Source organism: Botrytis deweyae (genome assembly GCF_014898535.1).
Source record: "Botrytis deweyae strain B1 chromosome Unknown BDEW_007, whole genome shotgun sequence".
NCBI classification, from domain to species: Eukaryota; Fungi; Ascomycota; class Leotiomycetes; order Helotiales; family Sclerotiniaceae; genus Botrytis; species Botrytis deweyae.
Genome location: NW_024066214.1, coordinates 740,413 through 759,307, shown reverse-complemented (window position 1 = coordinate 759,307; position 18,895 = coordinate 740,413). Strand labels below are relative to the sequence as shown.

Here is an 18,895-nt window from a genome sequence, read left to right as displayed (position 1 = left end):
TTGATGTGACTAAAACCCCCATCATACATGTCCACCTAGAGTTACACTTTCTCGACTCTCCACATATCCATCCGCCCAAACCAAATGTTAGTTCTCCAACTACATCCATCGCCAATCGGACTGTAGTAAAAAAGGGGGATGAGGTCAGATTCATGAAAAATACTCGAAAGTGTGATGTGAGAAACTAATAATAGTTTCTCCATCCCTGTGCCTCAGCCTTTAGATCTACAGCCCCAGCCATTCTAGAATACATGGCACCTATCAAAAAAGTCGATAAGCAAATGTGATATGTAACATCCAGTTCGATTGCATCCGTCGGTGCGGTGCGGGCGGCGCTGCTTGGACAGATGCGATGAAACGACTATGTTTGATAAATAAAAGGGTAGGTGAGGCAACATAAAGGTAGGTAATTGATAATTGTCATCTTGTATTTTAACTTTCATTCTCCTTTTTTGGTCGTGCGTGCTTTTATACTTTCTTTCCCTCTTAATCTTTCTCTTCCCCTCTGTTATTTGTTCATCGCATTCGAGAATTATCAAAACCCTCACATATTACGATATTCACAATGCGTTCAACATTTCTACTTCTCGCAGGCGCAATTGCATGTATGCGATCAGCATGTGAAGCTGCTTATGTACCCGGCGCAGCTTTTGATCGATTCTTTACTATCTGGCTCGAAAATCAAGTGCGTTTTTATCCTCTTTTCCCATTTCCCCTTTAAAACCCTCAAATCCCTAACCTCATTCATTCTAGGATGACTCAAAAGTCGAAGCCAATGCGGATATACTCAATCTCACTAAACAAGGCATTCTCCTTGAAAATTACTACGGACTGACCCATCCCTCTCAGCCAAACTATATCGCATCAGTCGGCGGCGACTTTTTCGGTCTCAATCATGATGAATTTGTACGCATACCACACAATGTGACGACGGTGGTGGATCTATTTGAAGATGCGGGAATTACTTGGAAGGGGTATTTTGAGGGAATGCCAGGACCGGGATATATGGGAGAGGGAAGTACTGCACAGGATGGAAAGGGATGGGATTATGTTAGGAAACATAAGTGAGTTATACCCCGAACTACTCTCAATTGAATAGTCTGCCTCCACGGCAGTGGCCCTCGGAGAGCCAGCGGAGCGTCATTATCTTCAGGGAAACGATCCAAAAACCAATGCTAATATGATTAAATAGTCCTTTTGTGAGTTACGATAGTATAAACACAAACGGTACACGACTTCAAAATCTCCTCTCCTTGGACGACTTTTCCACGACCGTTAAAAGCGATCCATCCTCTTTACCACAATATGCACACATATCCCCCGACATGTTGAATGATGGACATAACACCTCTCTATCATATGCAGCCAATTGGACGCGATCATTTCTCACTCCTCTTCTTCAGAATGAAGCATTTATGAATAATACTCTCATTCTCCTCACTTATGACGAATCAGAAACCTATTCCAAACCAAATCGAATATATTCCGTACTTTTAGGTGGTGCTGTTCCAGCAGACAAAAAAGGATCTGTTGATACAACCATTTATTCACATTACAGTATCCTTTCCACCTTAGAAAACAATTGGGGTCTCCCTAATTTGGGTCGTTACGATGTTGGCGCCAATGTCTTTGATCTCTGCGCTTCGAAAACAAATTATACAAATATAAACCTCAACATGACAATTCTTAATAACTCTCTATCATACCCTGGATTCTTAAACAACGATCCCGCAAAATGGGCACCAGTCCCCGTCCCGAATCTTCAATTAATAGGCGCAGGCGGAAAAGGTGTAGATGATTACACGCATGCCGAATGGGTTAGTGCTAAATCAGAAAAAACCCCCTATGATGGAAACGGAGAATTCTTTGATGGTGGAAACGGAGTAACTGATGAGCGAAAACCGGTATATGCAACGCAAGGAGCGAATGTGGTAGCTACCGCCACTGTAGCACAGCCATATAGCGCGACTGCAACGCCTACTAGTGCCAGCACAAGCATGACTAGTGCGAGTGCATCGGCGAGCGCGACAAAGGGGAGTGGAGCGGAGAGGAGTAGAAGTGTGGGGATGGGATGTGGGAAGGAGGTTTTGGGATTGTGGGTTGCGTTGGTTTTTGCGATTGTGGTTTTATAGATTTGATTTGATTCTTGGGGGTTGTTAGATGGTTTGGGGTAGGGCTATGTATGTATGTATATTAGAGGAGTTTTGGGGTGTACATTTAGGGATGTGTTATGATGGATGGGTAGATACCAATGGGAGAATAAATGGAATTTAAGGTTGGTTTTTGAAGGATGATCTTGCAATCTTGGTCTTTAAGTTTGTCTTTGAATCAGAACCCGGTCTAATCTTGATCTTGGAATCTAATTAGTAAGTGATTCTTTTCCCTCATCGTCGAAGTTTGTGATTTGTTTCCGGAGTAGAGATTTGTATCTTGGCTTGGCTTGTCTTGGTTTATTTTGTAGCTCTGTGGTTCTGTGGTTTTGTAGCTCTATGGCTCTATGGCTCTGTAATTTTGTAGTTCGGTAGTTCTGTAGTTCTAGACTTCTATTTGCTAGCGCAAATATTTCCCTTTCGTGACGATTTTTTTGAGATGATTTTCTCAAATCGCATATTGTGAGTTGTCGAGTTTTTGTAGGTCTTCCTTTTAGGGCCTTAGGGGGTTAGTCCTTTTAAAGAGTATCCCTTTAGAGAGTATCCCTTTAGAGAGTAGCGCTTCTGGAGGGTATTCCTTTTCGAAACAGAATAGAGAGATACACACGAGATAGGAGTGAGTATCTCAACTGTTTCTCGATCTTGAGTGAGATTACTAAGTAGATCGAGATTACTAAGTAGTTGTAGTTATTCTTGTTCTCGAGTTGTGTATAGGTGGATGGGTAGGTATGTAGGTAGATAGGGTCTCTTTCCTTCTTTCTTTAGGGTCTTTTTTTAGGGTTGGTCTTTAGGGTCGGTAGAGTCTTTGATTCGTATATTCTCAGAGTCGTGAGTCGTCTATACACTCTATATGTATAGGTATAGGTGTATAATACATCGAGATAGATATATGATTCTTGATCCGCTTTGTAATTCTTTGATTACTTAGTAGTGCTTATTAGCATATCTATCATGCTGAGTGGATAATAAGACTGAGTTAGTAGATGGATCATCGCGAGCGATAGTCTTTGTTGTAATGAATGATTGGATTCTAGAGGTTGATGTGGTATATAGTAGTAGGTGGATGTAGTAGGTAGATACCTATCTACATGCTTGTTCGTTCGTATTCTCGAGCTTGGTGTAGATAGTAGGTGTAGGTAGGTATGTAGTAGTGCTATTTTTTTTTATAGCTGGGTAGGTAGTTGAATAGGTGGGTAGGTGGTCGAGGTTTTCGTGTATTGTTTTGAGTTGAGTTGGATTGTTGTATGGTTGGATGGTATGATTTGTAGATTCGTATATTCGTATTAGTTGATTGAGCTTTGTTATTCGTAGATTCTTTTTGGGATGGAGTTGGGGCATGTATATTTTGAGATGGAGTTGGAATATACATGCCTAAGTAGGTAGATAGTTCTTGTGTTTCCTTAGTCTTGATTGAGTCTTCTTCTTGATGATTTGGTTATTGATTGTTAGGCGGTTAGTGTTTGGTATTAGGCGTTGGGCGTTTAGTACTGAGTACTCAGTAATAGGATATAGGTGTAGTAAGAAGTTATATTCGTGGTCTTAGTAAGACAAGGTGCCTAGTCGCGATAGTTATTCGTTAATTAGGGAGTATAGTACTTACTGAGTACTTAGTAGATTATCGCTTGTCTATAACTTTATAGACTACTTGAGAGTTTAAGCTTGCTTATATGTCTTCTTTTTCGTTTCGTATCTCGTATTTCGTCGTTTATTATAATTTGATGGGTTAATCTCTGAGATTCGAGTATTCGTATAAGTATATATAAGATTCGTAGCTTATATATAGTTTATAAGTCGAAGTTTGTAGATAGCTTATATAGATAGATAGATAATCTCTTGATTAATCTTCTATCTAATCTTCTATAGTTCTTCTATAGTTCTCGTAGTTTTCTACTCGTCGATTAGTTTTATATTAGGAGAGAATCTATAGTCTCTCGAATAATCTTTTATTCTTCTCGTCGTTATTCTCGTTATTCTCGTTATCGTCGACTAGTCTTCTATTAGGAAAATATCAATATTTATCGGTATTTTCCTAATAATTCGAAATTTTCCTTCTGAAATAATATCTTCGTAATGATATTATTAGATAGTTAGGATTTATAAGAAGTCGACTTCTTGTTCTTTTTTTTCGCTCCGTTTATTCTTTAAGCTTATATTACTTTTTATATCTTCTTAAGATATTTACTATATCGATCTTTAAGTCGAGCAATCGATTTATTTCGTTATATTCTCTCTTATCTTAGTCTTGAAATATAATCTTTCGATATCTTATCTTAATACCATATCGATATTATTTATAGATAGTCTCGTCGGGATTATTATCTCAAGTAGTAGATACCTCTATATTATACTATATATACCCGTAGAATATATTATGTATACTCGTAGTAATATATAATATAATATAGAAGCTGTAGAGCGGTTTTAAGATCGATAGTTTGTCGCTTTTTAGTATCTAGATTATATAGAAATAGATACTAATAGTAGTCGCAGATGAGAGTATTATATTCTTATTGTATGAACAAGGGAATTCATTCAAGGGAATTCACTTCAAAGGATTCACTTCAATACAATGGCAACTGTATTAAGGGTATTAGGCGAAAGCGAAGGAGACTAGCTCTTTCAGTAGTGCCTATATAAGGCCTACTATTTCCCTCATTAACTAGCTCCTTAGAGATTGAATACAAATAGACATTTAGGGGCCTACACATAGTGGGAACCACGTCTTCTGTATCTCTCTCAAACCAACACTTATCGAAATAGGTATTCGGACTTACTCAACCTTCGAGGTTGATGCCGATAGTAGTCTGAGCTATTCGATGTGTCGTAGAGTTCGTATCGATTCTTTAGTCCTAATAGTAATATCTTAGTCGATAATTTTCTTCGTTTTTCGATCTTAGGATCTCGATATATTATATTCTGATAATATTCGCTTAACAGCAATAGGTATAGGAGACGCTCCTGTTCGAATCCACTCCTATATTCTTAATTAGTAATATCGACTTCTTAATTAGTAATATCGACTTCTCTCAGACTTATATACTATACTCGATCTAATCCTTATCTTCTGCGATCATCGATCTAGTAAGATTTCCTAATGACTCCCTACTCTTCTCATATTCAGCTTGTTTCTTTCGATTCGTTGGCGCAAAGTTTATCTTCGATTCTTTCTTCGTGTTTTCGTATTCTTCGATTCGTCGTTTCGTTACAGGGTATACAGGTACCCTGTATACCCTGTAATACCCAATACGTCTTATCATATAAGCCCTGAATACCCAATACGTCTTATCCTGTATACCCTATACACCTTGTCTTATATACCCTGATATACCCTGTATACCCTATACGTCTTGTCTTGTATGCCCTATATACCCCTCCTTATAGGGTATATAGGTTCTGTAGGTTCTGTATTTCTTCTCTCTCTACACCTGTTTCTCCACCTCTGCCTCTGTACTTCTCATTCTTTTCCTCCTCTTCCTCAACTCCACTCTCATCGTCCCCTCCCGTATACCCATAGACATCTTATTTCTAGATTTGCCACGTACAAATGCTTTTGTCGAAAAAAATATTTTCCGACAAATCATTTGCACGTATTTTTCTTATTGATGCGACATTTTTTCTCAAGACACTCATACTTGGAGTCTCAAATACTGCTATGTGAATGCTTCACCGGGAGTGACATCTCTGGTTCTGTTACTCGCCGGGGTGCAACATCATTAGCCCCATCACTCACCGGTAGTAACATCTTCGATTTTGTGAATCACCGGGGAGCAACATCATTAGCCCTAGTGCTCACTGGTAGCAAAATCGTTAACCTTACTACTCACCAGTAGTAATGCCTTTGATCTCGTTGATCACCGGGAGTAGCATCTTTGATTCTATTACTCACCGGAGATCAATATCATTAATCTTACTACTCACCGGGTCTGATATCCTTGATTCTATCACTCACCGGAGGACAACATCATTAACATCATTACTCACCGGGCGTTCATTGTTTCGGATTCAATCTTCATTTGTCGGGTATAACTTTTGTATAAGAACTTTCTTTTTGAGGGGTAGGGGGTGTAAGATAATAAGTAGAGAGATTCGGGGATTGGAACTTAGAGAAGGGGTGGTGATAAGGAAAGGGGGTAGAAGGAGTTTGTATGGAACTTGTATGGTGAGCTTTTGATTTCAGATTTTCTGGTTAAAGGCGGTGGTGATGAGCAGAGGCTTGGATCGGTGACACGTTGACTATATGACTCATTCCAATTCTTCAAGTTTAGCTCTATACAATATATAAGATATGCATCTCAGAGGCTCTACATGACAGCCCTTCCTATCTTCCTTCATTCTCCTCATCCCGTCTTACCCACTCACCAACCCCCTAGGTCTCAACCACCATCCCCCAATAACCCCGGCACACCCCGCCATACAACAGCCTGTATAAACAACCATATCCCTATACCTCTCTACCCCATACCCCCCAAGCACCACCTTTTCCCCCAATAACCCCCCACTAATGGGACCAACCAACACATTTCCCACTCCCTGTAGACAAATAAAAATCGAGTAAATACTCACTACACTCCCCGGATCACTACAAATCAGCTTCCCCATCGCCACTCTCATCGTACTAAACCCGTATCCAAAAAACCCATACACGATTCCATATGCAATGAGCAAACCCATCGATTTTGCAAATCCCCAGAGTAGCAATGATGAAATCGTCGCCATGATTGTACAACCCACCGCGAGAGCATTGACGGAGAAATTCTTATCAGACAAGTAGCCGCAAGCGAATTGACCTGCGACTTGCGCTACACTCATGACTGCTAATATCGCAGCACCTTGTGTACCGCTCAATCCGATATTCGTAGCGAAAGAAGGGAGATAAACCCCTGGGTAGAAAAATCCCATTCCATAAATCAATGTTGCAGATCCATAGATATAAAAAAGTTTATTTTTCAAAAACCCCCAATTTGTGCGTGCCAATCTACTGCGCTCACTGGGTGGCAATCTCCCTTTCAAAAGCGGCAGCAAAGGAACCGTCAAGATGGTAATCCCAACTGAGATAATCCTCAACGCAGTTTTATATCCATATTTCTCGAGCAGAAATTGAATAATAAACGGCATTCCCGCGCCACTGACCCCACTCGCCGCACTGATGAGTCCAAACGCCATTCCCTTCCTCGCGATCCACCATTCGTTTATCATACTTATGATAGGATATGTGAGGATGAGGAATCCGCAACCGTACATCACACCCTGGGTCCAGATTAATCCCTGCACAGAGTCGCAGAAGGAACCGGCGACGAGTCCGAGGATACAAATTGGGAGGCCGAACCAGATTTGATGGGTTTGATGTTTAGGAAATCGTTTGGTGAGGGATGCGGAGAGGGGGGCGCCGAGGTAACAGAGACCTTGGGAGATAGTTCCGATGAGGGCGATTTGGGATTTGGAGTTGGCGAATTGGGGTAGTGTGAAGTAGTAGTCTTGAAAGACTCCGAAGGAGATAGGGAAACCTTGGGTGATGGATGTTAGTAATTTCTCGGTTACGACTTGATGAAAGCGTGATAGTAGGACGAGCGAAGAGTATAGCGAGAATCGGTGTAACGTTCGAATAAAGGAGAAAAGGAGAAGAAAAACAAACCCCATAAAATCGCCTCGAACACAAACGCCGCAATCAATAATCTCCAAGCTGCTGGTCCCCCATCTACAGGTTTGAGTTGTTGATAAACTCTCTCCGGATCCTCAGCTTGAAGTTCTGCTTCCGTGTCGCTTGTACTCCTAATTCCCTCTCCTACTCTTCCGGCATCTGCAATAATGTCCGCTACATTTGCTGATTCTAGGTTTTCAACATTGAAATTTGTGAGGGGATATGAAGTTTTGTGGTTTTGGTGCGGATTATCGAACGATTGAAGTTCCACTGGTATATCTGATGGTATCGCTAAAGGAGATTCATTACGATGATGAGAAGTATGTGATGTCATCTCGGGGACCCAATTAACTTTCTACGATCTCAAAGAAGTAAATGAATTGAAAGATAATGAAGTATACATTTTGATTCTTGAGGATTGACCTTATCTATATATCTTCATGCATGGCCGACTGATAGTGAAGCGTGTAGGGTTCCGATGACGGCAGACATGACTAGAATGGAGTATTTCTCCATTTAACCCACAGATAACTTTATTTGTGGATTGTTTGTAGGGCCGACAGTATGCGTGGTGGAGTTCGTGGGGATGATGATTAATTGACATTGACACGCCCTTCATGAGTAATAATTTTGTTCGTTGGTCAATGCGGAATGTTTAGCGAAGGGGTTTTTGGAAATGTTTGATATGTGATGTAGAGTTGTATTATATTGAACTGTATATACCCTTAAGTCTCGCTATGCAACAAAAGTAATATATCCAGCTGTTCTCTACACTTCGTATGGTTTGTCATAGATGTCCAAATATCGCCTCATCTAAACCCCTCCCTACCTGTCTTCATCGTTTTATCCAACATTCATTCTAAAAGCTCTAATTGTAACCCGAGTCGAGAGTGCAACGCTCAATATGCCTTATCTCTTCCCGTTGTTATAAGCTTCCCTCGCAAATTTACCCCATCAAAATGATTAATTCTTCCGTCGCGCTCCAGACTTTCCCAATCTTTTCATCTCCCAAATAATTCGAATCATATACTCCTCGTCTTTCCCCCCCCCCCAAAAAACTATAACCTGTATTCCTTCTAAGCTGCATAATGTGGAATACAATTTCGCTCGCTTTCAAATTAAATAATTTGAATCATATACTCCTCGTCTTTCCCAAAAAACTGTAACATTGTATTCCTTCTAAGCTGCATGATGTGTGATAAGATTTCGCTCGCTTGCAAGTTCTTTCCAAAAGGATAGGAGCCCTTAAGCTATCTATACACACATAACTTTGTTGATTGATTAGAATGGACAATAACAACATAGGTTGATTGATACTCACTTCAATTTTGTAGCAAGAAATTGACGATAAAAATCGATTTGAATATTAACCTTCAATCCTGCTTCCCATCATTTGCGATGGTTCTTCGTCATCATCCGTCTCATCATCTGTCTCGTCATTTGTCACCTCTACCCTCTCAATACCCCACTCAATTTGTTCACTCCCTCGCAATACCCTCTCCCATTGAAACCCTGCCAACATCAAATAAATCCTATGTTTGTGGATGTAGCGTTGAAAGATTTGACGCGTTACCGGGTAAATAGCACATGCGTGAATCAATCTCTGCTCTATTCCTATATCCAAATCCAAGACGTCTTGTCCTGATTGGAGTCTCTGCTCAACTTGAGCATCTGCGTACGAACACATGAACTTGATGCGTCGCTCGAGTCGGAGGCTCGAAGCTGGAAATTCGGGAACTTGGTCCCTTATAGCTTCCTCGTAACTTGGTAAATGCATTTCTTCTTCATATGATGGTGGTGTTGAAGATTGAATTGCGTGATAGAGGCCATCCGAATGCTGCTCGGTTGGCGCGACGTTTTGAAAAGGCATCGACATTTTGACAAGCGGTTGATTGTAATGATTGCTGACGGATAGAGATTTATTGGCTGTTGGTAACAGTAAAGTCCGAAAGCAATTTAGGCGTTTTGATGCTGATAAATTGAATGATAAATTGGTATTGTGATGTAGTAACTATGTCGATTTCCGAAAGATGTTCTAAAAAGGTATGTCGAATGAAGATTGAATGAACTGTTCAATAGATACAGTCCAAGGCTACGCTTTTTAGATTGATAATTTCGTCAGATGATGGTATACTGTGGATATTCGAATATCTGATATGTTAGATGATGGTAGAATATGAATCTGGAGTGTTGATTGATCGAATGGTAAATTTGTGGTTTTGACAGAAAAAGAAAATTGCTGGGATGCTCAGGAGTTCTTAAAGGAAACGAAGAGAAGCTAGGGAATACTAAGTAGGTATTTGATCTAGATCGCCAAGCGTTACCTAGTGGCTGGTTATTGCTACTAAATCTGTCTAGGAAGTAACACTGGACTGCTTCAAGAGTCTTTCACCCCAATTAAGCTTTTAGGATAGTGTTCCTAAGTCAAATGGATAGGGAGCATTCATACATTCTAGATAAGTATTGGAGTAACAGAAGATAGCTGTATGCCGAGATTGTAAATTCTGACGATGGAGTAGTAATGAAGGGGCAAGAGTAACAGCCAATACGTCACTCAATACGAGAGAAAATCAAAGTATGGATTTGTACGGAAAATACTATTCAAATCGTTGCTCACGTACTTGACTCCGAACTTCAATTTATATCTTCACTTGAAATTTTCCCAAAAAATTGATTTAGATATCTATTTTTCGACTTTTATCATCCCGATGCGGACTGAGGACATGGTTTGTCAAAACAATTATTTATTATCATTTGTTAATAGGCTTCAGTCCTACATGTGTACTGGCTAACATTGCTCTGCATCGAGACATACTTTTTCTCTTGAATCTATAGTCTTATAATTCGATAGTCATTACAATGCAAGTCTCCGTATGCCTACAGTATCATTTCTCTCCTTCTTTCGAAGATTCTCGCTTAGAACCTTCCCCTTTCATCTCGAATCGACATTAACTTTTGAACCTTACAAATTTACAAAATGCATCTTTCTTACAATTACATCAACCTCCACGTCGCTCTCTCTTACACCTGATTGAATATTGGGAAAAGTATTGTATCGCTCTTCAATCCAAGATATATTGATAAAATGGTTTGGAAAATGGATTTTATAATACACATAAAGACTTCGGTTTTCGGAAGATTTGACCACCTGTCGGCTATTCATATCTGGGCCAACCACCAGTGGGTAGTCGACAGAATTTTTCTAAGAGCTGGCAAGTAGAACTTAGAACTTAGAACTTAGAACTTTTAATTCGAAAGATGGATATTTTTTCCTCATTTTTTATCGGAAAATGAATGGAAAATACCAAAGGAGTTTAGTTGGCCTACCTAGTAAATGAACTAGCTCGGCTAGGGATATCAGATTGCACTCTAAGGGGGAAACATGATTGTTTGTCGGGTGGCAGAGATCCAGATCTAACAGATGAGATAAAGAATTGTTTTACGAATAAAACGTTTCAGATGTTCTATATGATCGCTATGAAATGAAGAGCATGTGAAAACAATCAATTGACACACCAATGAAGCATCGAAACAATCAATTTATGGTCCTACAAGTAAGAAGACTTATTCGGTACATGATCATCAATCCCATTAGCTCCGAGAGCCCTATGCAGTCATCCAAGCTTAGATAAAGCCAAGGATCAAGCCAGAAAAATGATTTGCAGATATGCAACAGAACTAAGCGTAAGAGTGAGTGCTGTCATCGATATTTGACTGCAGCAGGACAATTGGGCAATTGACAATACACTAGTCTAATGGCATATCCGCGCGGACCCTAACAAGTTCAAGAAACGGGCGATGTCCATAATTGTACGCATGTGATACCAACTCTAATCAGAACCTCCATCATTGCACTTGCATGGATTATTTCATCCGTCGTATCATGTTTTTCTTCACTTCTTGAAATAAAAAGATGATCCCCTGATTGGAACTAGTTCATGTTATCTTCAAGTCAAAGAGGAAACTCAGTATGAGGAATTGTCGACGTGCATCAATCAATTAAACAGGTCAAAAATTGACGAACGCTAAGTCATCAAGGAGTCAAGGCCTATTGCCATACTATTAATACAGTGGTTGAACCAGAAAGAAGCCACTTGGATCACATCTTGTGAATGAACTTGAAATTAGGATCATTTGATAGAGCCAGCCTGATTCATATCAATTTAGGGCAACAATGGTTAAAGTTGAAGACCACAACGTAGGGTCTTATGAGTAAGCAGATGTTTTCGCCATAGCAGCCAGAATGCTGGCTCAAAATCTGGTCAGCACGGTAGCGTCAGGAAACGAGGGTGTGAATTACTATGATCGTTCTGCTGCTGAAGCATTCATATTGATACCAAGGCTATTATGTTTATTTTGTGCTATTTGACATAGCTGCTACGAAATAATGCCATCAATTCTTAATCATGAGAAAAGTGCATGTAAAAGGACGGAGTTTCAAGCCATTTGGGCATGTATAGAAGTGATGATGTGTTACTTTTGATGTGTATATAATGAGCCTGCATGAGATGAAGTTATCCAAAAGACTTCACGGGGAATTCCGTGCAAATGATCTGTTCCAACCTTGCAAATGAGGGGACTTCGCGGGGTACATAAGTTTACATCAACACTTTCACTCTACTCAATAGTTGAAACCAATTAATAAGATATGTCAATCCTCTGAATAGGATGATGTTTTGGATATTCTTATTTGCTAAGTTCACAATTCTTCATACTCAACCTTCGTTTGCGATGCCATACTCGTGATGCGCTGTCGAAAAATGGGTTGTATGTGTGGAAATTCACGTTGTCTGTACGGATTTGCTATGCAAACGAGCTACCAGGCACGTCTATCTGGGTTTGCAGACAAAAATTTCAATTGCCTCTGAATGAATTGCTTAAAGCTTACCGGTACTTGATTCTATCGAGCAGTATGGAAATATTTCCCCACCAGACTGGTACCAACGAGAATGATATGAGTGAAGCCAATACGTGGAAATGTATTCAGGTCGAGCTTATGAAGTTGGACGGAAGACCAGCCGAACTTGGCGATTTCGGAATGAGTTGAAACCTCCCAAGAAACAGATATCATGTTGAACCTATCCGAACATGTCTGCGGAGATCGACAATTCAATCTTTTAGAGTTCTTTAGATAGAGCTGATCCTCGTAGTACTATCCTTGGCTGCCAGTAGCTCCAGGTATAGTGCTTTTTACTTTCTTGGATGAGGGGTAGTCGTGATTCGAATCAGTGGAATTCATGTGTACTGCAAATCTGGATGGACTTCAAAGAAAAGAAAGACAGATGGGAGTAGTTGCACTGCATACCTTCCCGTTTAATCAGATATAAAACGAAATTGATCATTTTCTGGTGAAGGTAAATTGGAAGTAGGTAAGCTTTTTCACTCTAAAGATCATGATGAAATAATCAAGTACCTAGCTCCGACTAGCTTGGCACTGGTTCATGTTAGTGGGCTTTAGCGAATATAGGATACGACTGTGGGATGTATATATATTAAGCCATATCCCACCAGATTAAACATCTTCATACAAAATCAACACACAATGGATCCCCTCGAAGATGGATTTCTGGATCGTTACCAGCGGAACAAACAAGGAGATTTGTCCGACCTAAACAGATTACCCATTTCAAACCCACTTCATCCATTGAGACTGAATTCTATCCCATCACAGATTTCTGAACCGACTCTTGTACCTAACTCAACATTTCTTCGGACATTCATGAGCAAATCCACCCTAATACGCATGGCATCACCAATTGTTCCTCAAACATGTCGTTTAGCAAACATACCCAAGGAAATACTTGGTATCATACTAGGATATTTGCCCCCATCATCAGCTTCGTCGCTAGCACTCACCGGTAAAGGCTTTCTCGCGGCTGTAGGAAATGTCCCTTTCGAGGCACTGTCGAGGGACCGTTATGAGACATACGTCCTTCTCTGGTCCATTGCAAAAGATCTACCCGAGCAAAGTGTGTGCCACTCTTGCAATCGACTCCATAACACTGAGACCGCATTGAGACATTATCGAGATGGAAGAAACGGACGTGGAGAATCTCAAAAGAGGTACAAAGCCCCGAAGTGCCGAATAGATGCTCGTCTCGACTGGGACTACAAGGAGTTGTTAGATCAAAATTTCAGTCCAGGAATTTTTAATATGGCTATGAAACATTCGCTCCACAACCCAGATTGTGGGGAATTTTTGAATGCACTTTCCGGAGAGTGTACAGCTAAGAATTATTGGGATTCTTGGACCAGAGAATCCCAAACAGATTGTCGGATTCTCCGGGGAACCTTCATTCATCGTACACAGATGGTTTGGATCACACCCACAATCAACCGAACGCCATACGGTTTGACTATGGAACAATGTGCTCACACTCGGGTATGCTATATGAGCGGGATTATCTACACAAGGTCATATGGTCTCTCGCATGAAGATGACAATGCAGATTCGCAGAGTCTTTCGTGCGATTGGGACTCCCCAGAGACTACTTCGAATTTATTGAAGTGCCGTCGTTGCTCTACACAATGCCAATTGACCATGAAACCCTTGCCCGTGAAAGGGTCAGGAATGGCATTTTACATTACTAGATGGGTTGACCTGGGATCCGGTACATTGGATGAGAAATGGCAAAGATACTTTCAACGAGGTAGATTCGCATTCGAATATCAACAGCAACCAGATTCGTTAGTTTTGTCTTCGGTATTCGAGAATGATGGTGGATTTCGAAGCAAGATAGAGGATCAACGCTATGCACCATTGTTCCATCCTTCAGTCTCTGAAACCCGAGAGACATCAGTATAATTGGAATGAATGGTTATTTGAAATACTTTATGTATTCTGACCGTTCAACGGAGAGGACATGAGGTGCAAATGCCACCCACGATCTCTTCCAATAATTATGGTCGTGATTAGTCACCATAGTCTCTTCAAATACCGTGGTTTTGATTCGTCATCAACATTAAAATCTGTCTGTGATTTCGTGCCGCGGGGTAGTTTTGGACCCAAACACATGTTGATAGAACTTGAACATTCAACAATTTCACTCAAAACATATAATTGTGTATATTCGATAGATAGCTATTCTGTATATCATAGTTATTATTACCTATCTAGGTATATTTCTAGGTACCATCATCAATATTTATATTTAATATTGAAAACCCCCTAAAATCGTTTTTGATAATGTGATGATTTCCATGCCTATGCCCCGCCATTATTATATAAGCCCGTGCCCTTCGAACTTTGGATCTTGAATTTTTGATAAAAACTTCCCAAACCGCAATCAGATCATATTCTTCACATTGAAAACTACTACACCCCCCTTTAATAGATAACGATATGGAGGATGACCGTGCACAAGTCGATTTGGGGGTAGCTGTCGATGTGGAAAACATTCTCGAAGAGCCAGTGGCACAACGCCAACCAAAGAAACGTTTCGTGGGAAGAAAGCAAGCTGCAGAAGCTGCTGCACGCAATGGCAATAATACAACTCCTGGGGACAGTGATGCCATTCAAGGTCTGTAACCGCACATTCTCAGATTTACTTCTCTAGCTAATGTTATCATAGTTGCGACTCCTAGAAGAATTCGAACATTAAATCAAGTTCCTCCCGAAATTCTGAATGACCCCGATATCAACGCTGCGATCGCTCTCCTTCCGCCAAACTATTCCTTCGAAATTCACAAAACTATACATAGAATAAGAATGAATGGATCAAAGAAAGTTGCGCTACAGATGCCTGAAGGCCTACTCTTATTCGCAACCACAATTTCGGATATTCTCACACAATTCTGTCCTGGAATTGAGACGCTTATAATGGGAGATGTTACATACGGAGCCTGTTGTATTGATGATTATACCGCTCGAGCTTTAGGCTGTGACCTACTGGTGCATTATGCACATTCATGTTTGATTCCCGTGGATGTTACAAAGATCAAAACTCTATACGTTTTCGTCGATATCAGCATAGATACGGCACATTTACTTGCAACTCTGGAGAAGAACTTTGCCTCAGGAAAGACCATTGCCATGGTAGGAACAATTCAATTCAACGCGACATTACATGGTGTTCGAGCGCCGCTCGAGAAAGCAGGATATAATGTTCTCATTCCTCAGATTTCCCCTCTTAGCAAAGGCGAAATCCTTGGATGCACATCTCCTCAACTATCAACTGACGGTGTTGATATTATTCTATATCTTGGCGATGGACGTTTTCATCTTGAGAGTGCAATGATCCACAATCCGACGATACCAGCTTACCGATACGATCCCTATTCTCGAAAACTCACTCGTGAAAGTTATGACCACAAGGAAATGCATACTCTGAGAAGAGATGCGATTGAAACCGCGAAACCCGCAAAGAAGTGGGGACTTATCTTAGGATCTCTTGGTCGTCAAGGAAATCCACACACCATGACAATGATTGAGAGAAAATTGGAAGAGCGAGGAATCCCATACATCAACTTACTTTTGAGCGAGATTTTCCCTGGAAAACTAGCTATGATGAGCGATGTCGAGTGTTGGGTACAGGTAGCATGTCCAAGACTCAGTATCGATTGGGGATATGCTTTCCCCAGGCCTCTGCTCACGCCATACGAAGCATTGATCGTATTGGGTCAAAAAGAAGATTGGGCAAAGAGCAACAATGATGTCTATCCTATGGATTACTATGGAAAGGAAGGTCTTGGCAGAACCAAGCCTATCTCAAGTATTCCAGTTGCTGGTTGAAAATCATTTTTGCTGCCTACTCAAAGCTTTGTTCTCCCTCTTACTGTACGATATCATACAGTTGGTCAAATTGCCCTCAATACTATGCAACGCCCGGTGGATTTGGTCCATATATCTACCAATATGCCTCCAATGACACTCTGATGCCACGCCAAATCCGCTAGACAGGAATCGGCAAATCAATACTATCGCGCTGGTTTGAGCTACCGCAACTGGTATATAGATAAAAATCCGAAGGGTCCAACACGAGGGACATTTCCCGACCAAATTTCTCCGAGAGAGGTTCAAAGAAGCTGAGTCCGAAACAGTAGCCCTGAACTTCAGAACGCCAGTTATCTCGGCAAACATCTCATTTTAATACCTCCAAGATGGGTGAGGTTAATCTACAAGAGCAAATAAACTTGTTCCCAAACTTGTTACTTCAAAGGAGATACCAAATATACCCGCAACAGTATCTGCGCTATTGAATATACTGCTATTCAATGACACTGTTACAGTTGGCTACGAAAACAGGATATTCAGCAATCTTAATGTACGAGGCTCTCTCCTAGTACATCTTGACACCCAGATTGGATATTCAAGTACAAGTTTCGAGTCGTTGCCCAATTTCGCTGGTTTCTGGGATCATTTGATGAACTCCATATTCCGATGTCTGGTTCACTAGAGGGCACTTGGGGCTAGGACTCAGACTTGATGCTATTACCTCTGAGACCAGCTACTAGTGTTGAATTTCCGAGATCGACATCTCGTGGACTGACTGAGCAGGCCGAGGACATGTTTGGACGTGGATGTATGGTGATGCGAAATAGCATATAGTTAGCAATGAAGATAGAAGAAGTATTATGCTATATGGTACATTTCTTGGGAATTACCGACTAAAACCTACCAGTCCATAAAACTCGATGTTGTTGAAAACGCGGCTACAAATATGACAAGAACACAAAACCTAGATACAAAAATTCAATCTATTTCAATGGTTTCTCTTTATTTCTCCTAGTCCTCCCTTTTTGATATGATACTCACAGTTTCATCGACCCATAATTCGTGACACGACGGCAGATGTTTGTGATGTTTGTAAGGAATTTTTATGCGTCGGCTGTTGTACAACGAGCGAACGAATGAGGGTTAGGGGTTGGGCCCGCTTTCATTTAGACAGGTGACTGATTGGGTTGATAAGATGATATGTTGTTAGACAGAGAAGATAACTCGTTCGCAGACTTGAAGATTGTTCCAGCATCAGTATCTGGGGATTGGCCATGTGATTACGGTTCTACTTAGATGCGGAATTTGAATGGAATAGTCAGGTAGGTAGCATACGTTGTCAGAGATGGTATGGGAAGGGATTCTGAGTGATTTTGAGTCGAGGATTTCGCTTGTTGAGCTGCGAGAGATAGATATTGCTTCACAGATGAATTTCACGGTTGAATTGAAAAATGCACATAAAGTCAGATGAAGGAAGTTCAAAGTTAAATGCTTGAGTTGTTAAGTGCTTAGTACGTAAACAAATGATAAGTAACGCTAAGCCTCGCTTTCAACAATCCATGATTACTTTCAGAAGTGGTAAAAGGTCCCGTCTAAACTAGTGACCATCAAATCAAAGGTTCTTCCTAGACAAAACCGCATACCATCGACTTTTTGTTTCATTCGTCAGAGTGAATTTTATCCCTTCGATAGGTATCTTTCTCTGACTCGGAAGTGTGATTAGACGCCGGAATAGGTGATGCCTCAAATACGCAGAAGATTTCATCTCGATATTTTCTCTTCGCCAGTAAGCTCCAGAGATCTTTCAATTCATCCGGACTATCGACGGAGAATTTTTCCTCGGATAGCAGCATCAAGTCCAACGAGATATTGTTCCAGCATCGAGATGCCGTTTGGTAGGCGTATTCTTCGGGGATTTCTCCTGCCCAGTGAATGAAGATGGATGTGTCTCCTTTTACACACGAAGACTTCTCAGACGAAGCTTGAATATTGATGGTCTGAATGAGCATATGCGAAATTGTTGAGAAGTCTGCTGATGAGACGATTCCGAGAGTAGTATCGCAAAGAAAGGGAAATGATCCATCTGAGATGTTCATAGCTCGGATTTGGATACCAGGAGTCATTGATGGCTGAGCGCCCGATGATGATCGATCAGACATCTCTGGAAAGAAATTTGTCAGGTCTGTGGAGTATGGTTCAACAGAGCTATAACTCACTGTTTTGGACTCTTGGGAGGTGATTAATATCGCTTTAGAAGGATTGTATTGCTTTGAATGAGGGGTCTATGACCAGAAAATAGAAAAACAAGTATGATATAACGCTGGAAAAGTATTGAGGACGCTAGGTGAGCTCAACAATTGTACAGCCACAAATATTCACTAATACAGTCAGATT

General features: G+C 40.7%; 6 protein-coding genes across 6 annotated transcripts; 3 read left to right on the top strand and 3 right to left on the bottom strand.

Moving 5' to 3' along the window:
- Positions 1-565: 565 nt before the first annotated feature.
- Positions 566-2,132, top strand: EAE98_003946 (uncharacterized protein; the record flags this gene model as incomplete). Its single annotated transcript, XM_038951566.1, has 3 exons — positions 566-685; positions 754-1,064; positions 1,193-2,132. The coding sequence occupies 3 exons, from the start codon at positions 566-568 to the stop codon at positions 2,130-2,132; spliced, it is 1,371 nt and encodes a 456-aa protein (XP_038812039.1).
- A 4,365-nt stretch (positions 2,133-6,497) lies between these two features.
- On the bottom strand, positions 6,498-8,242 carry EAE98_003945 (uncharacterized protein; the record flags this gene model as incomplete). The annotated part of the gene is made up of 2 exons (XM_038951565.1): positions 7,783-8,242; positions 6,498-7,654 (listed from the first exon to the last, which is right to left on the bottom strand). Exons 1-2 carry the CDS (start codon positions 8,120-8,122, stop codon positions 6,498-6,500), a joined length of 1,497 nt encoding a protein of 498 aa, XP_038812038.1. The 5' UTR covers positions 8,123-8,242.
- Positions 8,243-9,154: 912 nt separating this feature from the next.
- Positions 9,155-9,664, bottom strand: EAE98_003944 (uncharacterized protein; the record flags this gene model as incomplete). Its single annotated transcript, XM_038951564.1, has 1 exon — positions 9,155-9,664. The coding sequence occupies one exon, from the start codon at positions 9,662-9,664 to the stop codon at positions 9,155-9,157; it is 510 nt and encodes a 169-aa protein (XP_038812037.1).
- A 3,666-nt stretch (positions 9,665-13,330) lies between these two features.
- Positions 13,331-14,593, top strand: EAE98_003943 (uncharacterized protein; the record flags this gene model as incomplete). The annotated part of the gene is made up of 1 exon (XM_038951563.1): positions 13,331-14,593. The coding sequence occupies one exon, from the start codon at positions 13,331-13,333 to the stop codon at positions 14,591-14,593; it is 1,263 nt and encodes a 420-aa protein (XP_038812036.1).
- Positions 14,594-15,130: 537 nt separating this feature from the next.
- EAE98_003942 (uncharacterized protein) lies at positions 15,131-16,519 on the top strand (the record flags this gene model as incomplete). The annotated part of the gene is made up of 2 exons (XM_038951562.1): positions 15,131-15,308; positions 15,360-16,519. The coding sequence occupies 2 exons, from the start codon at positions 15,131-15,133 to the stop codon at positions 16,517-16,519; spliced, it is 1,338 nt and encodes a 445-aa protein (XP_038812035.1).
- A 1,640-nt stretch (positions 16,520-18,159) lies between these two features.
- EAE98_003941 (uncharacterized protein) lies at positions 18,160-18,855 on the bottom strand (the record flags this gene model as incomplete). Its single annotated transcript, XM_038951561.1, has 1 exon — positions 18,160-18,855. The coding sequence occupies exon 1, from the start codon at positions 18,658-18,660 to the stop codon at positions 18,160-18,162; it is 501 nt and encodes a 166-aa protein (XP_038812034.1). The 5' UTR covers positions 18,661-18,855.
- Positions 18,856-18,895: the final 40 nt, after the last annotated feature.